The sequence below is a fragment of the Orbicella faveolata genome, unplaced genomic scaffold (genome assembly GCF_042242905.1).
Source record: "Orbicella faveolata isolate gen_17 unplaced genomic scaffold, um_ofav_v1 contig_12, whole genome shotgun sequence".
Lineage (NCBI taxonomy): Eukaryota > Metazoa > Cnidaria > Anthozoa > Scleractinia > Merulinidae > Orbicella > Orbicella faveolata.
This window is the reverse complement of record NW_028301539.1, coordinates 16,935,987-16,961,164: the sequence shown is the minus strand read 5'-3', so window position 1 is coordinate 16,961,164 and position 25,178 is coordinate 16,935,987. Positions and strand designations below refer to the sequence as shown.

Genomic DNA, 25,178 nt, shown 5'->3' with positions numbered 1-25,178 from the left:
TAAACAGCTTAAGCCGGGCCGGTGATTTACGGATTGCTTTGGCTAAATGAAAACCTATTATTTAACATTTACCAAACGTTTTCCGGAAATTTCGGCGGGAATTCACAGATATGAGAAATACTATCCTGGCTTACCCGGCCGGAATGTCTCGGAAAAGTAGTCCCAAATTCTCAAACGAAATATCCGAAAGGGAAATGTGCTTACTACATCTATTAGCTTTTATCCACACCAACGCCAAGCCCTCGGCCAGTACAGGGTTGCCACCCACCGGAACAAAAAAAATCCCAAATTTTTCACTGGCTGTAACGCAATTTTCACTGACCCTGCAGGATGACTATTCTGGCAATGAATCAACAAAAATAAGGATGGCTCAGATAATTTTTAAAACAAAATTGCCTTGTCTATGCAAAAACATCTCATACAATAATTTGCGGCAACCAAACATCCCAAAAATGACGAAAAGGAGCTCAGCAAAATCAATGTTTTTTTCTGAGTCTAATCCCTCACATGCCCTCTTTTGAGCTATGATGACAGCCTTCCGTATAGGGACGTTTTATTTTTTAAAAAAATCATCTTTATTAACAATAAATCGTTTAAATCGATATTTGAAACTTAAATATAGAAAATATTGACCAGCAATCTTTATGCTATTTAATTGGAGGTCTTAAAAAAATGTTCTATATAAATAGAGAACAGACCAGTGTATGAAGTATGCGGCTAGTTTTTAAACACCTAGTTTTCAAAGCTTTCAAGAGAAAAACAGTTTTCGCCGTGAAACAGTCATTATTAACTATGGGAAAATCTTAGCTTAAGGTGACTTCTTGCCAGCAGAGTGAATCTTTGTTACCAAGACCTTAAATAACAATTCTTAGAAAATTAAAGCCCATCATGCATAAATACTTTCAAAACGAATTCAAAAGCTAGGCTCGGTGCCCTGTTACCTATTTTCTATAAACTACATCATCCATGTGTATTATTCTCTATTCATTTGAGGTACAAAAAAACTATTGTTGTTGTTGTTGTCTTTCCACCTTGTTCAGGTTTTTGCTTTATTTTTGAGCAACATAACGGGATGAATTGCTTTTCAACGATACGCATACACTTTACAAACGCTTTCTCTCAACCACCCTCACTCTTCAAGTTTACAATACGTGCCTCAGCAAAAGCGATTCAGTTTGTACTGGAGCTACAAAAACATCAGCTCTGAATATTATAAAGGCATCCACGGTTAACTGTTCTAAGGAATTTGAGCCCGATGTATGAAATATACTTTTTATGGAACGCGGGTTTAAAAACACAAAAGTTTACAAAGATGTCATGTATGGGCTCATTAGCGCTTTTGCCACCCAGAAACTGTACATTTAATTTTGAAAGCCAATACCACCGTCAATATTACACCTAAAGGCCTGGCTACCATTTGAATCAATCATTACTTTTCATAAGTTTTTTAATGTTTTGGAGTCAATTCATATTTAACGTGATGCCTTCTCTTCGCAAATACGTATGCTAATGAGGCAAAATGATAACAATGACGTCAGCATGGTCAGCAACGATCGCCCTGTATGTCACGTTGATAGGCCATACAAGAATTCTCTGAATTGGAAGTACTGAAAGTAAGGAAATGAAATTAATCTCTGTTTAATGATATTTCCCAGCACGAGCCTCCATTGCAAGGTAGTCCAATATCGAGAATACGAATATGGCTTAATTTACAACAGATGTCTTGCTCATTGTGCTACTCCATCTTCACGCGCGTTGGTAAATTGACTTCCACACCAACGCGTTCAGCAACTGCGAGCAGAATGTCCCTCTGTTGATCCACAGTACCCATCATGATCTTCTGTCGCGACTTAGCCTTCTCGATTTCCCGAGTTAAATTGTCAAGACGTAAGGTCATCTCGTCAATTTCATCGTTGTCTCCAAGGAGATCTTGATCCTGGAATTCTTCCTTGTTGGTTCTTCTCCTACAAAATTGTTTCAGGATAGTTTGAGGCGACATACGAGGAAAACATTTTGATTATTGCATATTATTTGAAATCATGATAAGAAAAACACGTGAGGTCTGAAAGAGGTTATTTGTGACTGCCAACTGAACAGCCAAAGTTCTAATTGACAAATTATTTTCAGTGAACCTAACTCTCCAACAGCCAAATGTTTAGCAAACAACTTACAAATGACCTAGTAACGCGACAATTGAATTTTATCGCCCTTTGTTTTAACTGTTTCTCATTGTTGTAAAGAGACATGCATTCAGTCAAAACATACTTACTTCCAAAAACTTCCACCGCTCACTGCCACTCTCACAATCTCAGTCCCAGAATACATTCGACGGGTGAAAAATTTTGGGAACTTTCTCTCAATGTCGGCGATAAACGTGATTTGTCTTCCTTTGTTTCTAAGGAAGGCTGTCTTCTGGATGGCCTCGATATCGCCAACCGCTAGACCAATCTGAGAAGAGAAGACACAAAATGATTATCATTTATTTTTCTTTTGCATTTCTTTGAAAAAGTAAAATACACTGGAAACCCGGGCAAAAATAACGGGGAGATGAGAATTGTTACAGGGAAGCATGTTTAGATTGCGACATTCACTTTTGGGGAAGTAACGTTGGATTCAAAGTGCAATTATTGATATCCGACATTTATTATTGTTTGATAGAATGGAAGATAACAAAGGATTGTGCTTTGTCCAAAGACGATCAGAGAGCTTTCCGAGATTTCGAAAGTTCCGAGACCCAAAATTTCCGTTCACCATTCGCCACCCCTACTAGCTGGTCATACCCTGAAATGTCAGTGGTCTTCCACCCCCATTCTAAACCCCGTTTATTTTTTAAGTGTGGGTGGCGACTGAAATTTCAGGATGGCTAGGTCCATAGGTGTTGGTCGTTATGGCAACTACAGCACACTAAACGACAAGTGGTTTCTGCTATTTGTTGCTACATGGAGGGTCTGCATGGAGTTGTTGGAATCTAAGTTACCAGTGGAATTTTAGGGGATTTCTCGGCTATCTATCTATCTGTCTGTCTGTCTGTCTGTCTGTCTGTGTGTCAGTCAGTTTTTCTCCTATCAGCAAATTTTGGAAGTCTCAGATTTTTCTCAGTTGATATTAACTCTCAGCTATGAGTTAAACTCATAGCGACCCAAGCCTGTAAATGGTACCTTACTGTTAAGTTTCAAACGGGAACAATTAAGAGAATCGCGGCTTACCAATAAGTTAACGAGGGCTATCGGCATCACCAATATAAACAAGTAGTAGAACAAATAAGTCGAATCTTCAAAAGGCACGAGGGGTATACCATCTTTGCCCGACGTCCCAGGCACGGTATTGTTCAGTTGGTCAATAACAGTTGCAGCGTATTCAATTTCTCCTGTTGTCATCGCAGTCACCTTCATAAATGTCTTACCTATCGTCGCAAATGAATCCTGCAAAAGAAAGAAGAAAAACATATTCTATGGAGCGTTGGACTCAAATTCTCAACGGCCGACAGCATAAAATACCACCGGTTACTCCCTCCCTCCCTCCCTCCCTCCCTCCCTCCCTCCCTCCCTCCCTCCCTCCCTCCCTCACTCACTTGCACTTAAATAGTGTGATTCTAAGTAACACACACTTTGTTCCTCACTTATATAATTCCTCTTCGATGTACATGACACTTAGGACGCAACACATCCATGGCTAAGTTGACCTGAGACCATGTGCGCTAATGCAATGATACATACTGAAATATTCAAGAGGTTTGTTTATTTTACCTGTTCTTTCAACAAAATGAAAAACGCCATCGAAAAGGCCAAGGTGAACATCACGAACAAACACAAAACCTTTAGCACGGTCTTCATTACTTCGAGGAACATGGTCACATACAAACCAAAGTACTTAAGTGGCTCTATGATTAGGATTAGGTTGATGTAGCCAAAAAAGATAGAAAACGTTCCCATCTGCCAGTAAATATCGTACTCATGTCTGAGAGAAGTGTCGTCAGAAATGTAGGGCAAAACGAACAATAATGCAGTAATGTACAACGTCCATTCCAAGGCGTTGGACCACTCTGTGAAGTAACGAAACCTCTGCGAGTAAATTTGATAAAGCTCTTTTGCAAGGTGTAAGATTGCGAATGCAATGACGATGTAGGGCACAGCCTGGTTGAAACTATTTCTCTCTTGGAAGAAGTCATCTTCGATTTCTGGTTTTTCGCCAGGCTCTGGAGGCTCTGGGAAAGAAAGCGTGTCTCTCTCCGTCAGGACAAAAATCGTCAGAAATACGAGAAAAACTGAATAAAGAAAGAAATTTCCTCCATAGACAAACCAGCCGAACTTCCTCCACTTCAACACCATCAGCTTACGAGAGAGCGCGTGAGTCAGGAGAAGCTGCTGTTTATGTTTCACCATGGTAGACAGGCCCAGGAACCGTTCCCCTTTCGCGCCACTTTGGTCGTCGGGACCTGGATCTAGGAGGGTGAAATCATACTTGATGGAGCGCTCAGAAAGTGATTTTTGGATGCACCGATCCATGACAACATGGGCAGCATCTGGAAAATGTTCGATTAACCTTCCCATTGGATTAGGTTTGACACTCGTAGCTGTTAGAGCTTCACGCCACCTAAGAAAGAAATCACGAATTTCAATGGAAGGAATTTTGGCACGTCTTAAGTAAAGAAAACGTGTACTCTACGCCAACCAAATGTTTGGTTTGAAATTGTTATTGTGCAAACACGTTGTTGTCTTGTGAATTCTCGTTACGAAACTACAAGTGAGAGCCTAGCTGTCCATTCGTTCGTTCTTCTAGCCGTCTGTCTGTCTTTCTGTCTGTCTGTCTGTCTGTCTGTCTTCTGTCTTCTGTCATGCCTTTCTGTCTGTCTGCTTGCCTGCCTGTCTGTCCGTGCCTGTTGTCAGTTTACTTGTCTCTTTTATCAGCGTGTCTCTTTATTAAAATCTTAACTGATCATGAAACGGTGAAAACGTCTTATGGAGTAAGACTTTGCGACTTTGTTCAGCAATGAAGCTTATCTCTGGACTCAGAAATATAAAATGGAAGATTAAAACAAATAGACAAGGTGTTTGGTAGTGAAATACCTTTGATGTTTGACAATAACCATCACCACTTCATTATTCTGCGCTTCCATAGCAACGTCAAGGCAAGTCATTTCACGTTTGTTGAGTAGCAGCAAGCTTGCCCCATAATTCATCAGAATCCTGGTAGTCTCTACTTGATTGAAGTGCGCTGCTACATGAAGTGCCGCGTTACCATCGATATCCACGTGATCTGTGAGCACGCCTCTCTCGAGAAGAAGTTCCGCGACGCCCAAGTTTCCTGCCTTAGCAGCCCATAACAGGGGCGTCCAGCCCACGATATCAGGGCTGTTAATATCGGCACCCATCTCCAAGAGTATGACGCAGGATTTTCTGCGAGGCGATGAGGTGAAAATGAAGTTATGAGCAGAGGATAAAACAGCTCCCTTTATGGTTAAAAGTATACGTCCCAAGCACTATTGGCTTACGCCCATGAAAAACATTGACTTGAAAATCATGGGTAGCGAAAATTTCCGGAATTTTCCGGGAATCATCAAATTAAATGGCACAATTCCGTTTGCAAATCGTCTGTTCTATATTTCCAGTCCCTAATCAAAGCAAAACAGCCGGAAGCGAATTATAAGTGGTAAGCGGTACATCTTGTTAACTTTTGTATGCTGAAACCCATCACCATCATTCAACGGTTATCTTAACCCAGTTTGCAAGCACCCCATGCTTTCAAGCCCGGCCTCTTACGTTACAAACGTTTTTACAATTAAAAATGCCGTATTGCTTCACCAGCAAATGCATTTTCTGTACAAGGCACGTTCCTGCTGTAATAACACACATAACAGCAATCTACCCTTTACCTTTTCATGCTAATGACAGCGTAATGTAATGGAGTTCTCCGCTGGTCATCTCGCAGCCAAACACAAGAAGGCGCAGCCTGGGTGAGAGCCTTAACCTGCCGAGCGGTACCTCGGTCAGCGGCTACATGAAGCGGTGTTTTGTGCTTTACGTCTCGAACACATCCATTGACTTTGGTATCAAGTAGCAATTCTAATAACTAAAGAAAAGAAAAAATCATGGATTTCACAACTCGGTTACTAGCGTTTGTCCCTGGCTCAAGAGCAAACTTGTTTTCGAGTTTACTAAGGAAGAGGAAAAGGAGGATGAGGAGGGAAAGAAGGAAAGAAATTTGTCTATAAAGTAAAAACTGCAACGGCAAGTTCTGAAAAGAAAAACAGAACTCATCAACAGACGACACTTGCAAAGATGTACGAAGGTTGACTTAAACTTCTGACAAGAAGCGGACTGGCGGGTTTTCCGCTTATGTTCTGGCGAACGTGTAACAGCAACACCAGGAAAACAGATAATATGCAGAACAACAAGTCGATGCTGGAAGCATACTTGGAATCACATTTAACTTCAAAGCTATTTCACAAACACTTTACGCATGAATACCTTCGGGTTATCAGCGCGAGAAGCGTAATGAAGAGACGTCCGCTGCTTGTGATCAGGTATGTTGACCAAGTCGGACCCAGTCTCGCTTAGCAGCATGCTAAGAGTCTCTTCTCTGCCATGTTCCACGGCAAGATGTAAACAACAACGCAGGCGATTATCTTGTGCTGAAAGCTTGGCTCCAAAGGATATGAACAATTTGACGCAGTCAGACTGTCCAGCGGCAACCGCTTGGTGAAAAGGCGTTTGGCCATTCTGATCTCTAGCGTCAATTTCTGCGCCATTTTCGTGGAGAATTTCGATGCATCTCACGGATCCCAAAGCAGCGGCACTAACAAAATAATTTGTAAAATTTATTGGCACGATGAACTGATAGATTATTCTCTAATTTTGGCGCGAAATCTCATAAACAAAAATCGTCCCCATTGTTTCGCTAAAGAAGAAGCGGAGAAAACGCATACAAAGCTCGCCAAGTTATGAGAACATTTGTATTTGAAAAGGACAAACCAAACGGGTTGAATGCACGTTAAGCTGTTTCCAATCCCTATAACGTCCACATTTTTCTAATGTCCAGATCAGTCTTCCCCGAGGCCTTTGTAGATAGGTATGTTCTCTTTAAACTTACTGATAACGTAGTTTAGTCGTAAATACCTGTGCAGAGCTGTTTTCTGTAGGCTGTCTATTGCATTCACATTTCCACCTTTTGAAATCAGCATTTTTAACACCTCCTGGTGTCCTCCGACCGCTGCCAAGTATATTGGTGTCTGCGAGCTCTTGTTTTGACAGTTCATATCAGCACCATATTGAATAAGGACCTGGGACACTTCCTTGGAGCCCGTTTGTACGGCGAGATGAAGTGCCGTACTGCCATCCAAGTCACATCTGTTGATGAACTGTTTGAAGTCTGGGCTGCTCTCTGGCTTTGAAACAACAGAGGGCTCTTTTTTGAAGTAATAACGGATTGCTATAACATTTTAAAGCAGAAAAGAGTTACTCTAATGGGAATACAAAACAGAATTGGAATAGTATTTGCGTGAAGACAAGTACATGATCAAACATCGAAAAACAACTTCAAACAGTGTGCCACGCGACCTGACATTTGAACCTAGTAAGGTAATGTGGTGGATTCCTAGCTTGTTGGCAGAACTCGTTAAATGGTTCATTTTGAAAGAAGCTCCTGGCAGTGATTGATATTACAGTAATGCATTTAACAAACACACATTACTCTTTCAATAACCGCGTATGAATGGTAGTTCCTCATCAGCTATTACGACAACGACTGACTGTATTTTTAGCGAAACTTCGTTTTTTGCAGATCGCGAGACCAGATAAAAGAAAACAATAAACTAAGCAAACACACAAACCTTAAAAGCCACATAAAGCTCATGTTCAAGGGTAGAAGATAAATTCTTAATTGCTGCCGAAAGATTGTCGCCAAAGCTGACGATGCATGATGACTTTTTGGTTTAGAACGTTTGAGCTTTTACAGTATACACCACCAGAATTCTTAGGTCGCCCAACTGTTTCTCTTGTAATAAATCAATGGATCGCTTGACTTGTGCTGCATGTCTTGAAATAATTACAGAAAAACCAGGAGACGGTTTTTATCTCTCGTTCGCCCGTCTATTTTTTCATTATTCCCCTCACAATCCTTTTATACACAATGCTTCGAAAGTGGGACGGGCAGGAAAAGCACCCTGTTGAAGAACTTTCAAAGAGAAAGGTTGGCAACGCTTGCTTACCTGCTCCCACTATCTGTTGTGTGACGTACGAATCTCCATTGGTTGCAGCAAAATGAAGTACCGTCATTCCCTCCGCCGAACAAATATCAATCGTGGCCCCATACAGCAACAAAAGTTGACAGATGATGCTGTAACCCGCACCACTGGCATGCATAAGAGGAGTCACGGCTTTGAAATCTGACGCGTTTGCATCGGCATTTGCGTTCTTAAGGAGGTGCTCAACGATTTCTTTGTTTCCAAACGCCGCGGCCTCGTGTAAAGCTGTCGACCCCGTCAGGCTGTTTGCAACGTTAACTTTAGCCCCTGATCCGATCAATGACAGCAGCGCATCCATGGAATTGAACCTATGAAGGAGAAGGTACGAATTAAGACCTCCTTGAATCGTCAAAGACAGAAAGAGAGAGCTCTCCTGAGAACTCGCGACTGGGATCTCAATTTGAGCCTCTTCCACTCACTTGTGCTCTACATTTGCGAATGACAGCTCACAACGCCTCTCTCCGCCTCACCTGGATATAAACTATGGGCTAGCATCCTACTTACCCAGTGGCTTCATGATCACTTTTTACCACATATCAGATACGTATCCAAATTTAATGTTCCGCCTTTCCATTTTTCGCGCATTCCCGTTCCAGCGTTACGATTCAGCTTTACCGATATTCATGAGCATTCCAAGCTTCACTCCTTTTGACAGCTTTCCTTTAGACTTATTGCTAAAATTCTGCGTTTCTTGTGTTGCAAAAGTTAAATTTGAATCTATAGGCTCCTATATTTAGTGTCATTTGAAATACACTGGACTGTCCGTGTGTTTCCGTGACTCAAGCCAGTTGATTTGCACATGAATAGACCCTATTCAGAAATGGCTGCCAATTAAAAATTCTTTTGTAAGTATTAAAATTAACCCAACTAACCTCGTTTTTTGAGCTGGTAATTCAAAAGAATTTTTTACTCTCAAACGAGGTTAGTTGGGCTAATTTAAATGCATACAAAAGAATTTCAAATTGGCAGCCGTTTATGAATAGGGTCTATAACGCAGCTAACAAATGCATCGCGGCCAAAGAAGGTCACTGTTACATGTAATTCATACTGCGAGAGTGGAACAGTACATCACGAAACACATATTTCGTTTGTAACAGACAATCGAGACAATATTGTAAATTCTAAAAGCAAGGCATTCATCCACAAGCAATCAAGCTGTACATTTTCATTTGTGAACTGTAGGCGCCAGAATTTGTGACATTTGTTCGTGCTTCTAGCTTCGCGTTTGGTGTTAAGTTTCGCGTTATTAGTTTCTTTTGTTTTGTGCCCTTTTGTATATGTTATGTTCATTTGCATACTCTATAAGTTCGGTTCGCGTGTAATTTATTTCAATTAGTAGCGTCATTGGGTTCTGCGAGCATCTCTGGTTTTCGGTTCGTCTTTGGTTCTTCACATTCGTCTTGTAAGTTTCTTCGTTTATTTCGCTTTGCCGCTTTTCTGCATTCTTCATGTTCGGTCGTTGTTAGTTATTTTATGTTCATTCCCGTGTTTGTAATTTTGTTATTTTCAGTTACCGTGTTTCGATCATTGGGTGGAATAAATTTCTATGTTAACGGAAGATCCGAAACCAGTTAAAAGCGTGTGCGACTTTATGAACGTTGACTGAGTAAAATTTGGGTTTGTCATTTTAGTCACTTCGATTTGTTTAATACTTGCTGTATTTGCTTGAGTTCACAACAGCAGTCGATATCAAACATTGATCGCGCCAACACAACTAACTTGAATTTGCCTTAGAATCGACCCTATTCATAAATGGCTGCCAATTAAAAATTCTTTTGTAAGTATTAAAATTGGCCCAACTAAAGACCCTATCCGTGAAGTGAAAACCCGAGAACACCGGATAGCGAGAGGGTTCTCGTAAGAAATGGCAAGGGTAATATCGACAAAAAGTATCTACAGCTCTCAATCGAAATATTCGACTTGATTTTTGCCGCGCAACTCTTAGTTCTACCTGAAGATACTGAAGCACGCCGGCCGATAAACACGTACAAACAACTCGTACGCAGTAGTTCTCCGTTACTTTTGGCATTTGTATCGTCTGTATGTACGTTATGGGTATGGAATGAAACAAATAATTATTCAATCGTTGACCCTAAACAGGATATCCTGATCTCGCGTGTTTAGATAATTATAAATACGCAATTTATACGAAATACGGAAACCGTAGTCCCCAGAAAAGCTTGTGCGAATGCTTTTCAAGGCACGTTGGATTGATGCCAGTCCCATGTAAAGATATTACATTAGCACATTGTAGAGATACAGTAAATAACTTACCTCGCGGCAAGATGAAGCGGAGTTGACCCATCTATGCCAACAACAGCCACTTTAGCACCGAAATCAAGAAGCATGTTGACGATGAAAACTTTGTTGTTCTGAGCCGCATAGTGCAGTGCCGTGAAACCGTACTCGTCCAACGCGTCCAAGTCGTATTTTTTCTCCGCCAGAACTTTCCGCACTTCTTCGGAATTTCCACTCGCTGCCGCACGATGAAAGGCGATGTTTCCATCCTGTAAGGGAACCATTTTCAAGCCTAACCGAAGTGACTCATCTTGAAGCTGGAGTCTTCCTCCTGATTGAGGTCTTTTGGTTTGAACCATTGGACTCTGTCGTATTCGCGATATAAGACTACGATATCCCCCAGCGCGAACGTTTACCGTCGAATTTGTCGCGTTGGAATCCGAGTCGCCCATATCTCGGTCGGACATTTTAAGCGTGATATGTGCTCAACTATTCCTTATTCCTCCATTTTCAGTTCAGCGTCATGCAAAGTACGTGATAATTACTCACTGGTGGTGTGTTTCACCAAGCATAACATATGTCACGAAAACAATAGTAGCTAAGGTTACCAGTTAGCGGAAACAACATCTTAGCTAACCAGTAACAAAGGGCGACGTTTTCCTGAAGTCAACGTCACGTTGCGAATGCGGTGATTTAGATGGCAAATTGACCAAAGGGAGGAGTGGTTCGTGAAATATTATTTGAACCTTGCAGTTAAACAAATAAAATGAATAAACAAACATGAAAAGAAGGAAAGAGAAGCCAACGACAAGAATGACTCCGCGGGTTTTCATTTCACCAAGTCAGGGATTTTAATTTACTCACATTTAGAGCTTTGAGTGACATTGAAAATTGATGTCTCTTATTGCTTTTAAATTTTAATAATATTCAGTGAATTAATAAATAACTTAGTAATTTTTATAGCGCTTTTCACAATAAATTATTTGAAGACTAACCAATAATAATAAAAAAACTTATTAATAAATAGGAAATAAACAAGAAATGCATCAAATATACATTAAAATGCCAACCCGAAACAGAAATAAGTCGTGTGACAACACGCAGGTTAGCCGGGAGGCTGTTCCATGGAGCCGGTGCAGCAAAATTAAGTAATTAAAAGACCTGCCGCCAAGTGTTGGGCCCATTGTCTCCCGTGGGCTCTCCCGTGGAATTTCTAACAGCAGGCTATTTAAGAGCGTAAGGACTCTGAGCTCTTTTGCTTAACTTTTAGCGGACGTCACTAAGATAAGATGGCGCTAGTCCGTAAATTGATTTAAAGGTAAGAATTTACTTAATTCGATAAGTAATGAGACGCCAATAAAGTTCGTAGAGAGCTGGCATTATGTGTGAGTAGTCGGGTATGTTGTGGAAGGCGCGGTGGCCTCATGGTATTGCGCTCGTCTCCGGATCGAGCGGTCCGGGTTCGAGCCCTGGCCGAGGACATTGTGTTGTTGTACTTAGGCAAGACACTTTACTCTCACAGTGCCTCTCTCCACTCAGGTTTATAAATGGGTACCGGCGAACTTAATCCTGGGGGTTACCCTGCGATGGACTAGCATCCCATCAGGGGGAGTAGAAATACTCCTAGTTACTTCATGCTACAGAAACTGGGATAAGCTCCGGCCTGATGGGCCACTTGAGTCGTATACAAACTACCTTTTTTACTTTCTCCTGTATGTTCATAATACGTCCAACAGCGACATTTTGGACATGCTGTGCAGTGTAGCTTAGAACTTTGCCAACTGGGAAGTCCAGATATTAAGGTCATTAAGCTATTACAATAGCCGAGTCGAGAGGTAGTAAAGGCATGGACAATTGTACGCAGACTATCCTCAGAAAGATATTTTTAACGTAACAGGCTGTTTTAAGTCAACGCTTACTCTTTGTCCTCCAATCTGGGTAAATCTGGTTAACGTAGGATGGCAACTGAAATTTTACAAATGTCTTGCTCATCGTATTACTCCATCTTCACGCGCGTTGGTAAATTGACTTCCACACCAACGTGTTCAGCAACTGCGAGCAGAATGTCCCTCTGTTGATCTACAGAGCCCATCATGATCTTCTGTCGCGCCTTAGCCTTTTCGATTTCCCGCGTTAAATTGTCAAGACGTAAGGTCGTCTCGTCAATTTCATCGTTGTCTCCAAGGAGATCTCGATCCTGGAATTCTTCCTTGTTGGTTCTTCCCCTAAAAAGAGGTTTCAGAATAGTTTGAGACAACAAACGTGGGAACCATTTTGATTGCTGTTCAGAAAAAAGCCCAAAAGAAAATATACACACTGATTGGTTAAGAATCGTGTTTCTATTTAACTAGATAAAAACACAGAGCTGGTCAAGGTTGCTGACGTAACGATGGCTCCAACAAAGAGAGTTTACAATCTGATGTTCAAAGTAAACAAGTTGTTGTTTTTTCTTCGCGGTATTTTCTAAAACAAATAGAAAATATGTTCTTCGTGTTTCTATCGAGTTATAGAAACGCTCGTAAAAGTTTGGGAGATCGGCGGCGATTACTCGAAAAAGCTGTTCCCACAGAGCATTTTCGTCCTCCCAAACTTCCACTCGTATTTCTATTAAACAATTAGACTATGTGCGAGCGAATAATCTAATTGTCTTAGTACAAATCTAATAGTCTTTCAAAACTTTATCAAAATCCTCTTCACAGACACTTCGAAAACGCAAAGGAGCAGCCGTCATTTTGTAAACAAGGGCACACTGCTACGCACATATACTCTCTATATCTACCACAGAAAATAGATCATGTGAGTAGCGTAGCCAATCAGAGAACGGCATTCGTGATAGAACGCTGGTAGATTTATACTAAACTCGGAAAAAACACTGTACATGTTTTCTGTTTCTTAAATATTAATTGAAATCGTGATAAGAAAAGTAAGTGAAGGACTGGATGAGGTTTGACTAGTTCTATTTGACATTTCAGTAAAACACACTCCCGGCCGCAACAGCCAATTGTTTAGAGAAAAACTTACAAAATGCCCCTTTAAGCCGACAGCTAAATTTTGTCGCCCCTTCTTTTGTCTGTGTATCCGTTGTAAAAAGACATTCATTCTGTCAAAATGTACTTACCTCCAAAAACTTCCACCGCCCACTTTAGCTCTCACGATCTCAGTCCCAGAATACATTCGACGGGTGAAAAATTTTGGGAACTTTCTCTCGATGTCGGCGATAAACGTGATTTGTTTTCCTTTGTTTCTAAGGAATGCTGTCTTCTGGATGGCCTCGATATCGCCAACCGCTAGACCAATCTGAGAGGAGATGGCACAGAAAATGATTAACATATGGATCTAGCCAAGCCTAAAAGTGGAGTTAAGTTGGATCTAAATTACAATTATTGATATCCGACATTTATAGTTGTTTGATAGAATGGAAGATAACAAAAGATTGTGCTTCGTCCTAAACTATCAGAGAGCTTTCCGATATTTCGGAATCGAATCAAAAGTTCCGAGGCCCAAACGCTTCTATGAACCAGTCGCCACCCCTACTGGCCACAGCCAGTGGTCTTCCAGCCTCATTCCAAACTCGGTTAATTTTCAAACTAATAATGAGCGGCAACTGAAATTTGCGGATGGCCTGATTAACAGTAGCCTTGTACGCAGACCCTCTTTGTGCTCGTCATTTGGGTGCCGAGCCTAAAGTGCGTCTGAAGACGCGTCTGAAGTGCGTCTGAAGTAGAAGACTAGGTCACTAAACACTGCAAAAAATGGCGTCTAAATATGATTAACAACAGTACTTTATACATCCTAAACCTCGTGTTAATGTTTCCAGACAAAGATTTTTTTCACATGGCTGTCATTCTTAGGACGTATAATTATTGTTATTCAATGTCGGCGCCATTTATGAAAAGTGTCTATATATAGGTGTTGGCCTTGCGGCAATGACAGTACACTAAGCTACAGATGCTATAATTTCTGCCAATTGCTGCTACCTGGAGGGTCTGGATGGGGTTGTTGGAATCATCTCAGTTATTGGTGAAATATTTCTCAACAATCAGTAATAAAACTTCAGCCCATTTCACAGCTATCAGTAACAAGATTTCAGCCAATTTTTCACCTATCAGCCAATCTTGCAGGTTTCTCAGCTGAAATTTGAGGTACTGGTCAATTCTCATCTATAAATTAAGCCTCATCGAGACCCTCTACATGGCACCTTATTGCTTAGTTTCAAACAGACCGAAAACAATTTAGAGAATCGCGGCTTACCAGTAAGTTTACTAGGGCTATCGGCATCACCAATATAAACAAGTAGTAGAAAAAATAAGTGGAATCCTCGAATGGCACGAGAGGTATACCAGGTTTGCCCGTCCCAGGCACGGACATTTTTAGCTGGTCAATAACAGTTGCAGCGTATTCAATTTCTCCTGTTGTCATCGCAGTCACCTTCATAAATGTTTTTCCTATCGACGCAAATGCGTCCTGCAGAAAAGAAGAAAAACATATTCTCCTATGAAGCATTTGTATTCCACGTCATGCGAGCCATGCATACAATGTTTTAAAAAAGAGCTCAAATTCTCAACAATCGACAGCATAACATATATATATATATAGAACCGCTAACTTCAGAGAGCCACATAAATTATTAATTAGCTCAATTTGTTGTATCGTGAGCCCCATTCTGTTGGCTTGTCACACACGTCGTTGGGGAGTAGTGCGTGACGTAGCGTGTGTAGCATGCAAGCGTTCCCATACAAAGACCTTTTACCCCATTCTCGCCGAGCCAAAAATAGAGCAAGAACAAAACAAAACAAAAAAATACAAAAAACTCGACGGGTCACCTAGCCCGGTGACCCGTTTCCCCCACTATCCTCCCTGGGACAATTCCTTTCGTGTGTACCGACCTTATGGCGGGCAGTAATTGTTCGACAGTGGATCAAGGTTTATTAGCTCACTTCGAAGAGGCATGGACTCCTTGAGGAGGTTAATGGTGGAAGGAAGAAGTGCTCTCTTTGTTACGGCATTTATAAATGGCTAGGACCACGAGTGGCTCTGAAGACCGGCCAGATACTTTTACTGAAGTATCTATTAAAATAGCCAGCCACCTCGGATGTGATTTCGATATACTGAGTACCACACACTGTGTTTTAGGCTAAAACATAGATGAAATTGAATAGTGCACAATTTGTTTTTGATTTAATAGCCTAGATAGTAAGTACTGCAAACTCTGTGTTTGACTTAAATATATAGATAATAGCACGAATAGAGGGAAGTACCTTGATCATGATGATACTGAATAGCGCAACCGATCTTTGCTTTATGCATCAGTCAATTCCAGCAGTGCCCATCCCCCCCTCCCCCGGGCTAACCCCCGGGCATTTGCATTTTTTTAAAAAAATTGGCAAATTCCCCGGGGTGGGGACACATAAGCTGTCTAAATGCCCTGGGGTGGGGACGAAGAAAGAGGGCAAATGCCTCGCCCCCGGGATCGTCGCATTCCAACACCTCCACAGTTTTTTAATTAATCAGTGAATAAAACGGTCAACTGTTCAGTATTTTATTGTAACGGTAAGACTTCAAGGACAACAGTACGTGTTAGTTGATTCTGATTATATTTATTTCTTTATATTTGTTTTTAACAGTTTGCTAGAGGATAGCTGGGATTGCGGCGGACGTGTCCCCAGCCGCGTGCGATGATAGGCGCCTGTATTCGCAGGCTACTTTTTCTGTGAAGAATCAAGACATTTTAAATGATGATGCATTGCATTTTAAACTCGCGGGATCCGTCTTGAAGATCGCATCATTTGATTTCGCAAACCTTAAGTATTTTAACTACACTTTCATGAATTTAAAAAATGCTAGGCTAGTTTTGAATGCGAAATGCGAAATAGTCGTGTTCATGTCAGTGATTGCTTTGTGATAAACAAAATATAGTTCACTTTGTCGCTTATATTTATATGCTTACAAGTAATGAAGAAATATCTAAAATTGAGAAACCATTGTTCGACAAACGCCTCATCTTTCCCGATGAACTCATCCATGGCACTTTCCAAAACACGTGTGTCGAGTGCCCGGGGATCGCAAATGCCCAGCCCCCGGGCCGCGATAAAATTGCGGATGCCCCACCCCCGGGACTGACAACGTGAGCAAATGCCCCGCGGTTGTCCGGGGGGGGGGGGGATGGGCACTGCTGGAATTGACTGATGCATTAAATGGAGCTACGTCATGGTTTGCGAATCTTGATTTAGTTTGTCGTTTGCAATGCGTGTTAAAATCATATCCAGCCTTAACCAACCGCCAGTCCTCTTATGGTTTATAATAATCTTTTTGGTGTTATTTTCTCTCTTAATAAACAACTATTTTAAGGTTTCTTCAACTCAAAATACTGTGACTGAGCTTTTCAACTTACAACATTCTTCTTCGATGAACACGAACCACTAAGGACGAAACACATCCCTGCCAAAAAGTTGATCGTGTGTACTCATGCACTAAAACATACTTAAATATTTAAGAGATTCGCTCACTTACCTGTTCCTTCAACAAAATAAAAAACGCCATAGAAAAGGCCAAGGTGAACATCACGAATAAACACAAAACCTTTAGCACGGTCTTCATCACTTCGAGGAACATGGTCACGTACAAACCCACGTACTTAAGTGGCTCTATGATAAGGATTAGGTTGATGTAGCCAAAAAAGATAGAAAACGTTCCCATCTGCCAGTACACAGCGTAAGTACTTCTGAAAGTATTGGGGTCAGAAACGTAGGGCAAAACGAACAATGACGCAGTAATGTACAACGTCCATTCCAAGGCGTTGGACCACTCTGTGAAGTAACGAAACCTCTGCGAGTAAATTTGATAAAGCTCTTTCGCAAGGTGTAACGCTGCAAATATTATGACGATGTAGGGCACAGCCTGGTTGAAACTGTTTCTCTCTTGGAAGAAATCATCTTCTATATCTGGCTCTTCACCAGGCTCTGGAGGCTCTGGAAAGTCGATTGTTTCTCTCTCCGTCAGAACAAATATCGTCAGAAATACGAGAAAAACTGAATAAAGAAAGAGATTTCCTCCGTAGACAAACCAGCCGAACTTCCTCCACTTCAGCACCATCAGCTTACGAGAGAGCGCGTGAGTCAGGAGAAGCTGTTGTTTATGTTTCACCATGGTCGACAGGCCCAGGAAACGTTCCACTTTTGCGCCACTTTGGTCGTCGGGACCTGGATCTAGGAGGGTGAAATCATACTTGATGGAGCGCTCAGAAAGTGATCTTTGGATGCACCGATCCATGACAACATGGGCGGCATCTGGAAAATGTTCGATTAACCTTCCCATTGGATTAGGATTGACACTCGTAGCTGTTAGAGCTTCACGCCATCTACGATGGGACACACAAATTTCAATGGAAGGAATTTGCATGACTTAAGAGCAAACACGTACGCTGTGGCAACGGAATATTTGTTTGAAATTGTTATTTGTGCAAACACGATGTTGTCTTGAAGATCCTCGTTATGAAATCACAAGTGAGAGCCTAACTGCCCATTTGTCTGTTCTTTTTTCCTGCTGTCTGTCTGATGCCTGTCTATCTACCTATCCGACTGTCTGCCTGTGTGTATGTCCGTCTGTCCGTCTTTCTGTCCGCCTTTCTGTCTGTCTATCTGTTTACCTGCCTGTCTACCTTTCTGTCTGTTTGCCTGCCTATTTGTCTGTCTGCCTGTCCGACTGTCTGTGTATCTTTCTGTCTGTCTATATGTCTGTCTGCCTCTCTGTCTGCCTGTCTGTCTATCTGTCTGAGTGTCTGTCTATCTGTCTTTCTGTCTATCTGTCTGTCTGCCTGTCTACCTGTCTGTCTGCCTGTCTGCCTGTGTGTGTGTGTTTGTCTGTCTATCTGTCTGACTGCCTTTCTGTCCGTCTTTCTGTCTGTCTGCTTGCCTACCTGTGAACCTATCTGTCTGCCTATCTGTGTCTATGGTCTGTTTGTCTGTCTGCTCTATCAAAATGGTTCTCAGTTTACTTAAGATTTTAAATTTAACTGGTCCAGTGAGACAGCGAAAAAACATTTCTTTGGGTTCCTGTCCTAGAAATGTTGTATGAAAGTCAGTTTTTGTGACAATGTTTGGCAAATAAAGCTAATTGACAGCGCAACATCTTTAAATAGAAAATTTAAAAAAAAAAAAAATGGAATCGAATTTGAACGATAAACAAAATGTTTGGTAGTGTACAATACCTTTGATGTTTGACAATAACCATCACCACTTCATTATTCTGCGCTTCCATAGCAACGTCCAAGCATGTCATTCCACGTTTGTTGAGTAGCAGCAAGCTTGCCCCATAATTCATCAGAATCCTGGTAGTCTCCACTTGATTGAAGTGTGCTGCTACATGAAGTGCCGCGTTACCATCGATATCCACGTGATCTGTGAGCACGCCTCTCTCGAGAAGGAGTTCTACAACGCCGACGTTTCCGGCCTTAGCAGCCCACAACAGGGGAGTCCAGCCCACGGTATCAGGGCTGTTGATGTCGGCACCCATCTCTAATAGTGTGACGCAGGATTTTCTGCAAGGTGATGAAGTGATGACAAACATTAACTGGTAAATCATGGCTGCTTTTCATCCCAAAATCCCGCAATTTATCCCGAAATTCCGGACTTTTCGTAGAAGCATCAAATGGCACAAACATTATCAGGAAATTCTATTCGCTTGTCCAATTTCCAGTCTCTCATCAACGAATATCAAAAGCCGGGAACTGAGCTTTGATTGCATTGGCAAGCGCCATCTTGTTCAGTTTGTTTGCTGAAACCACTTTCCATCATTCAACGGTAATCAAAACCAGTTCATGCTAAGCTGACAAATGACAAGCACCTCACGTTGACAAGCTCCTTACATTACAAACGTGACTTCCAATATTTCGCCTATGAAATTACAAAACGTGAATGACCTTAACAAGCATTGTGACGTTCTTACAATATAAAAATATAAAAATGCTACAATAAAACACATTGCATCAATCTACACTTTACCTTTTCATGCTAATAACAGCGTAATGTAATGGTGTCCTCCGCTGGTCATCTCGCAGCCAAACACAAGAAGGCGCAGCCTGGGTGAGAACCTTAACCTGCCGTGCAGTACCTCGGTCAGCGGCTACATGAAGCGGTGTTTTGTGCTTCGCGTCTCGAACACAACCATTGACTTTGGTATCGAGTAGAAGCTCTAATAACTAGAGAAATGCCAAAAGATAGATTTCGCTTCTCAAGTATATATTGGGTACTTATGTTTGTTGGTGGTTGAAGAGGAAACTTGTTTTGGTATTTAGTAACGAAGAGAAAAAAGGGGGAAGAGGAGGAGAAGGAGGGCAGGGAAGGAGGAAAAAAAAATTGCACATAAAATAAAAGCAGCAAATAACAAACTCTGAAAAAGAAAACCTATCAACAGGCGATCCTTGGAAAGATGTACTAAGGTTGCATTAACATCTGACAAGAAGCGCTAGGCTGTGTAACTGGCGGGTATTTCGTTTCGTCGGGCTGTCGAGTAACGGCAACACCAGGAAAACAATAATATGCGATACCACGAGTCACACAAAAGACACTAGCTACTAATAAAGTACAGCTAGCTTCCCCAGACGGAACCGAAACATATTTTAGAAGCATAAAGAGGGTCTTAGAATTCCATATAACTTTTGAAGCCATTTCACAAACTTAACACTTTATTTATATCAATACCTTCGCGTTGTCAGCACGAGCAGCGTAATGAAGAGACGTCCTCTGCTTGTGATCAGGTATGTTGACCAGGTCGGACCCAGTCTCACTTAGCAACATGCTAAGAGTCTCTTCTCTGCCATGTTCCACTGCAAGATGTATACAACAACGCAGGCGCTTGTCTTGGGCTGAAAGCTTCGCGCCAAATGATATGAACAATTTGGCACAGTCTGTCTGTCCTGCAGCAACCGCTTGGTGAAAAGGCGTTTGGCCATTCTGGTCTCTAACGTCAATTTCAGCGCCTTTTTCGTGGAGAATTTCGATGCATTTCACGGATCCTAAGGCAGCAGCTCTAACAAAATAATTTGTAACGTTTATTAGTACGATGAACTGATAGATTATTCTCAAATCAATAATCGTCCCCAAGACCTCCAACTTTCAAATTTATTTTCAGCAAGGAGTCGCCAAAGAAGAGGCAGACAAAACGCATACAAAGCTTGCCATGTTAGAGAAAATGTTTATTTGAAAAGGACAAAGCAGTCGAGTTGAATGCACGTTAAGCTGAGACTTTTATAAATAGTACCAGTCAATCCTCCCTATAACGTCCTCTTCTTTGTAACAGCTAGATCACTCTGCCCCAGGGTAGCCGTTGTAGATGGTTATGTTCTTAATGGTAAAGGAGTTTAGAAGTAGATACCTATGCATAGCTGTTTTCTGTAGGCTGTCCTTTGCATTCACGTCTCCACCTTGTGAAATCAGCATTTTTAACACCTCCTGGTGCCCTCCGACCGCTGCCAAGTATATCGGTTTCTGCAAGCTCTTGTTTTGACAGTTCATATCAGCACCATATTGAATAAGGACCTGGGACACTTCCTTGGAGCCTGTTTGTACGGCGAGATGAAGTGCCGTACTGCCATCCAAGTCACATCTGTTGATGAACTGTTTGAAGTCTGGGCTGCTGTCTGGCTTTAAAACAGCGGAGGGCTCTTTTTTGAAGTAATGACGAATTGCTATAACATTTTAAAGCAGAAAAAAGTTAATCGGATGGGAATACAAAAGAGAAAAGTGAGACTATTCGCGTAAATATTTCGTCAAGCTAGAAACCTCGAAAAACCAGTTCAAAGAAGCCAAGTTTTTCAAAGAAAAGCCACTTCACTTCACCTGTCTTCTCGCATCCGAACCTCGGCAGAACTCTGAAATCGATTTATTTTGAAAGAAACTTGTAGACGAACTGATTACCAAATTTGCCAAACATGGATTGTTCTTTTACACAATGTAAATAGTAGTTTCTCATCAGCTATTACGACTACATACAACGCCAATTGTTCGACCTCCTGAGGAGTACACGTGAAAGTATCGGCTTATGACAATATAAAGTCCCAGTACAGTGGGAACAAGTGGGAACGAGAAGCCAGTGTCCCATTAATGGGATGATCCCTGAAGAAAGAGGTTTACCAGTGCTGTTTAGGTGCCCCAAAGTGGACGTTTCATGCTAATTGCTCTCTCGAATGACATAAGTACTTATAAGAATACACTTGAAGCGGAAAATCCTAGCGCGGCGGAATACTGTTCGTTCATGAATAATATACCAATAGATCGCCTAATTTGCGCTGCATGTCTTGCAATAATTATTGCAGGAACACCGGCTCGAAATGTCCGTGAACTAACAGGCGTATTTGTAACGAAACGGATTTTGTTCTCTCGTTCACCCGTCTATTTTTCCATTTCCCTCACAATCCCTTCCTCACACATACAATGCTTCGAAAAAGTCCTCGGAAGCGAAATTCTTAGGGAATGCTTGAACTCATGAACTTCGTTACCTGCTTCCACTATCTGTTGTGTGACGTACGAATCTCCATTGGTTGCAGCAAAATGAAGCACCGTCATTCCCTCCGCGGAACACATATCAATCGTGGCCCCATACTGCAGCAAAAGTAGACAGATGATGCTGTAACCTGCACCACTGGCATTCATAAGAGGAGTCACGGCTTTGAAGTCTGACGCGTTTGCATCGGCATTTACGTTCTTAAGGAGGTGCTCAACGATTTCTTTGTTTCCAAACGCCGCGGCCTCGTGTAAAGCTGTCGACCCAGTCAAGCTGTTTGCAACGTTAACTTTAGTTCCTGATCCGATCAACGACAGAAGCGCATCCATGGAGTTGAACCTGTGAAGGAGGAGTTCCAATCGTGAGTGATTGAACAGGAGAATTATCTACCAAGGCTAAACGTTTTTACCACACAGTAGGTCATAGTAGATACGTATCCAAATTAGATATTCTGCCTTTTCATTATTCCTGCATTTCCGTTCCAGCGTACAATTCCAGCTATGAGCATTCCGAGCCTCCCCCGTTTCGACAGCTTTCCTTTTTGACATTTTGCATTATCAGTGTTACATAAAAGCTAAATTTGAAACTAGGCTTCTAAATTTAGCATCTTTAAAATATACAGGACTGTCTGTGTATTTCCGTGACTCCGGCCAGTTAATTTGCACATACATAAAGCAGGTAATAAATGCGTCGCAGCCAAAGAAGGTCATTGTTATTCATACTACGAGAGAGGAAGAATACGTCACGAAATACATATTTGGATTCTACAAGACAATAAAGACAATGCTGTCACATTTAACAGCAAGGCGACCATCTATTCTTTCTTGAATACTAAGTGTTTTAACGTGAAGTTCAGCAAAAGAAAACTTTTAACGTTGACTGAGTAAAACTTGGGTTTTTGTTTAATATTTGCTTGATCGAGTTAACGGCAACAGTCGATAAGAAATTGATCGCGCTCATTGATTTTCAAATCTGTTTTGAAAAACACAAAATAATGAGATCTGAATCAGCCTTAGGCAATTGAAAATAAACTGAACCGTTACTGGAAATTTAGAGAAGTGAAAATTAACCCGAGAATGACGATGGGGTTCCAGAATATTTAACATAGAAAATGGCAAAGATCATATCTGCAAACTTTCTGGCAATTTTTCTGGTTTTTCTTTCTGACCGTAGGCTATTAAGTACGCAGAGTAACAGGTACATATACAGTACAAATAATTCGTACATAGTATTAGTTCTCCGTAAAATCTCACCGGCATTTTTGTCGTCGACTTTTTGCGACAGTGTTAAAAGAAACAAACAAACTGAACTAAAAACTCATTCAAATGTTGACTTTCCGTAGGACATCCTAATTTCGTATACAGTTAACATTCAAAATACGTAATTTAAGTAATCGCAGATATGAGTTTTAGAGGTGCGTTAGTTTTGATGTATGTGCCAAAAATATAACATCAGCACGTTGTAGCAATGCGGTATCACTCACCTCGCGGCAAGATGAAGGGGAGTTGATCCATCTATGCCTACAACAGCCACTCTAGCACCGAAATCAAGAAGCATGTTGACGATGAAAACTTTGTTGTACTGAGCTGCATAGTGCAGTGCCGTGAAACCGTACTCGTCCAACGCGTCCAAGTCGTATTTTTTCTCCGCCAGAACTTTCCGCACTTCTTCGGAATTTCCACTTGCTGCCGCGCGATGAAAGGCGATGTTTCCATCCTGTAAGGGAACCATTTTCAAGCCTAACTGAAGTGACTCATCTTGAAGCTGGAGTCTTCCTCCTGATTGAGGTCTTTTGGTTTGAATCATTGGACTTGGTCGTATTCGTGATATAAGACTACGATATCTCCCAACGCGAACGTTCACGGCCGAATTTGTCGCGTTGGAATCCGTGTCGTCCATATCTCGGTCGGACATTTTAAGCGTGATATGTGCTGAACTATTATGCCATTTTCAGTTTAATGTCATGCAATATTATTCACTGGCAATATGCTTCACTAAACATAGCACACTTTACGACATCAATTGTAGCTACGGATACCAAACAACGGAAAAAACAACATCCTAGCTAACCAGAACGGGTGAGGTTTTCCCACGTTTGATTCATGAATGGTAATGCAGCGATCAACGGGAGTGGTTTAAAATTTCATGAACTACGTATTACCAAATAACAAATAAGATAAAATAAAATAAGATGAACAAAAAAGGAAGGAAAAGATAACAGCAAGACTGATTTCAAGTCAGCCAGTTTTCATGTCGCCAAGTAAGGGATAGGAATCAAGCCACTGCTTTGAGTGACTTTAATAGCTTTTTTCACAATTAATTAACTTTCCATTTACATTACAATATAATCTAGCTTGTATGTGTGAGGCAATTTCGTGCTATTTTGTAGTTTCAGCCTGAAATTGCCTTGCATCCACGTTGGATTGTATTGTAATGTAAATGAGCAAAACTAACCGTGGGAAGGGCTATTGGTGCGTAACGATCGGGTATTTTATCTCAAAAGGCCTCCTTTCATAGCAGACCATAACAGCATGTACAGCTGTAAAAAAGAAAAAAGAAATAAACTGGACAAACAACCGAAATTTACACCGTCAAAACTCTCAGCCAATAAAAATATGCCTGCACATACTAACGTTCAACAAGTATTATAATTTTTAAGTATTTTATTAAAATAAACTAAACAAACATTATTTCAGGTGTCTCGGTATTATTAAGCCTGATTCTTGAGTATTTGTATTTTCTCTCTCAGGTGGGCAGTCTTTTAAACTTTTAAGACAGAAATTAAAATTTTCAATCAACTGATAACTCAGGAAAAATTTTCGAGGGAATTTAATTTTGAGGATTGATCATTTTTGCGTTGTAGAACTAATTTATTAAAATAGGGAAAGGCTGGTCTTTCTTGCCGGTGGGGATCGACTTTTTGGCGATTTTTAGGCTGTCGCGTTGATAAATTTAAGCGAACGCAAATAAATAAAAAGATTCCTTGGATGCCGACCTATTCTTTTTCTAAAAACTTGTCGAAAGTAAAGTTGTTCAATTATTGTTAGATTGTGAATAGCTTTTACGTTTTCACGCTATTCCCGGTAGCATATGCAGTATCAAAATTTCCCAACGTTTGAACCTAAAAGGGCTCTCAAGCTAAGAGAAGTGTAGTGTTTGTTGGGTTGCCTGTGGCAGCCTGTGACAAGTATTATGAGAT

General features: G+C 41.2%; 2 protein-coding genes across 2 annotated transcripts; both read right to left on the bottom strand.

Moving 5' to 3' along the window:
- Window positions 1–536: 536 nt before the first annotated feature.
- LOC110060061 (transient receptor potential cation channel subfamily A member 1-like) lies at window positions 537–11,359 on the bottom strand. The gene is made up of 10 exons (XM_089282570.1): window positions 10,517–11,359; window positions 8,207–8,550; window positions 7,116–7,428; window positions 6,468–6,795; window positions 5,873–6,069; window positions 5,067–5,396; window positions 3,747–4,593; window positions 3,207–3,422; window positions 2,270–2,448; window positions 537–1,964 (listed from the first exon to the last, which is right to left on the bottom strand). Exons 1-10 carry the CDS (start codon window positions 10,945–10,947, stop codon window positions 1,736–1,738), a joined length of 3,414 nt encoding a protein of 1,137 aa, XP_089138696.1. The 5' UTR covers window positions 10,948–11,359; the 3' UTR covers window positions 537–1,735.
- LOC110060076 (transient receptor potential cation channel subfamily A member 1-like) lies at window positions 11,307–24,291 on the bottom strand. The gene is made up of 10 exons (XM_089282571.1): window positions 23,463–24,291; window positions 21,975–22,318; window positions 20,852–21,164; window positions 20,179–20,506; window positions 19,480–19,676; window positions 18,687–19,016; window positions 16,991–17,837; window positions 14,732–14,944; window positions 13,599–13,777; window positions 11,307–12,705 (listed from the first exon to the last, which is right to left on the bottom strand). The coding sequence occupies exons 1-10, from the start codon at window positions 23,891–23,893 to the stop codon at window positions 12,477–12,479; spliced, it is 3,411 nt and encodes a 1,136-aa protein (XP_089138697.1). The 5' UTR covers window positions 23,894–24,291; the 3' UTR covers window positions 11,307–12,476.
- Window positions 24,292–25,178: the final 887 nt, after the last annotated feature.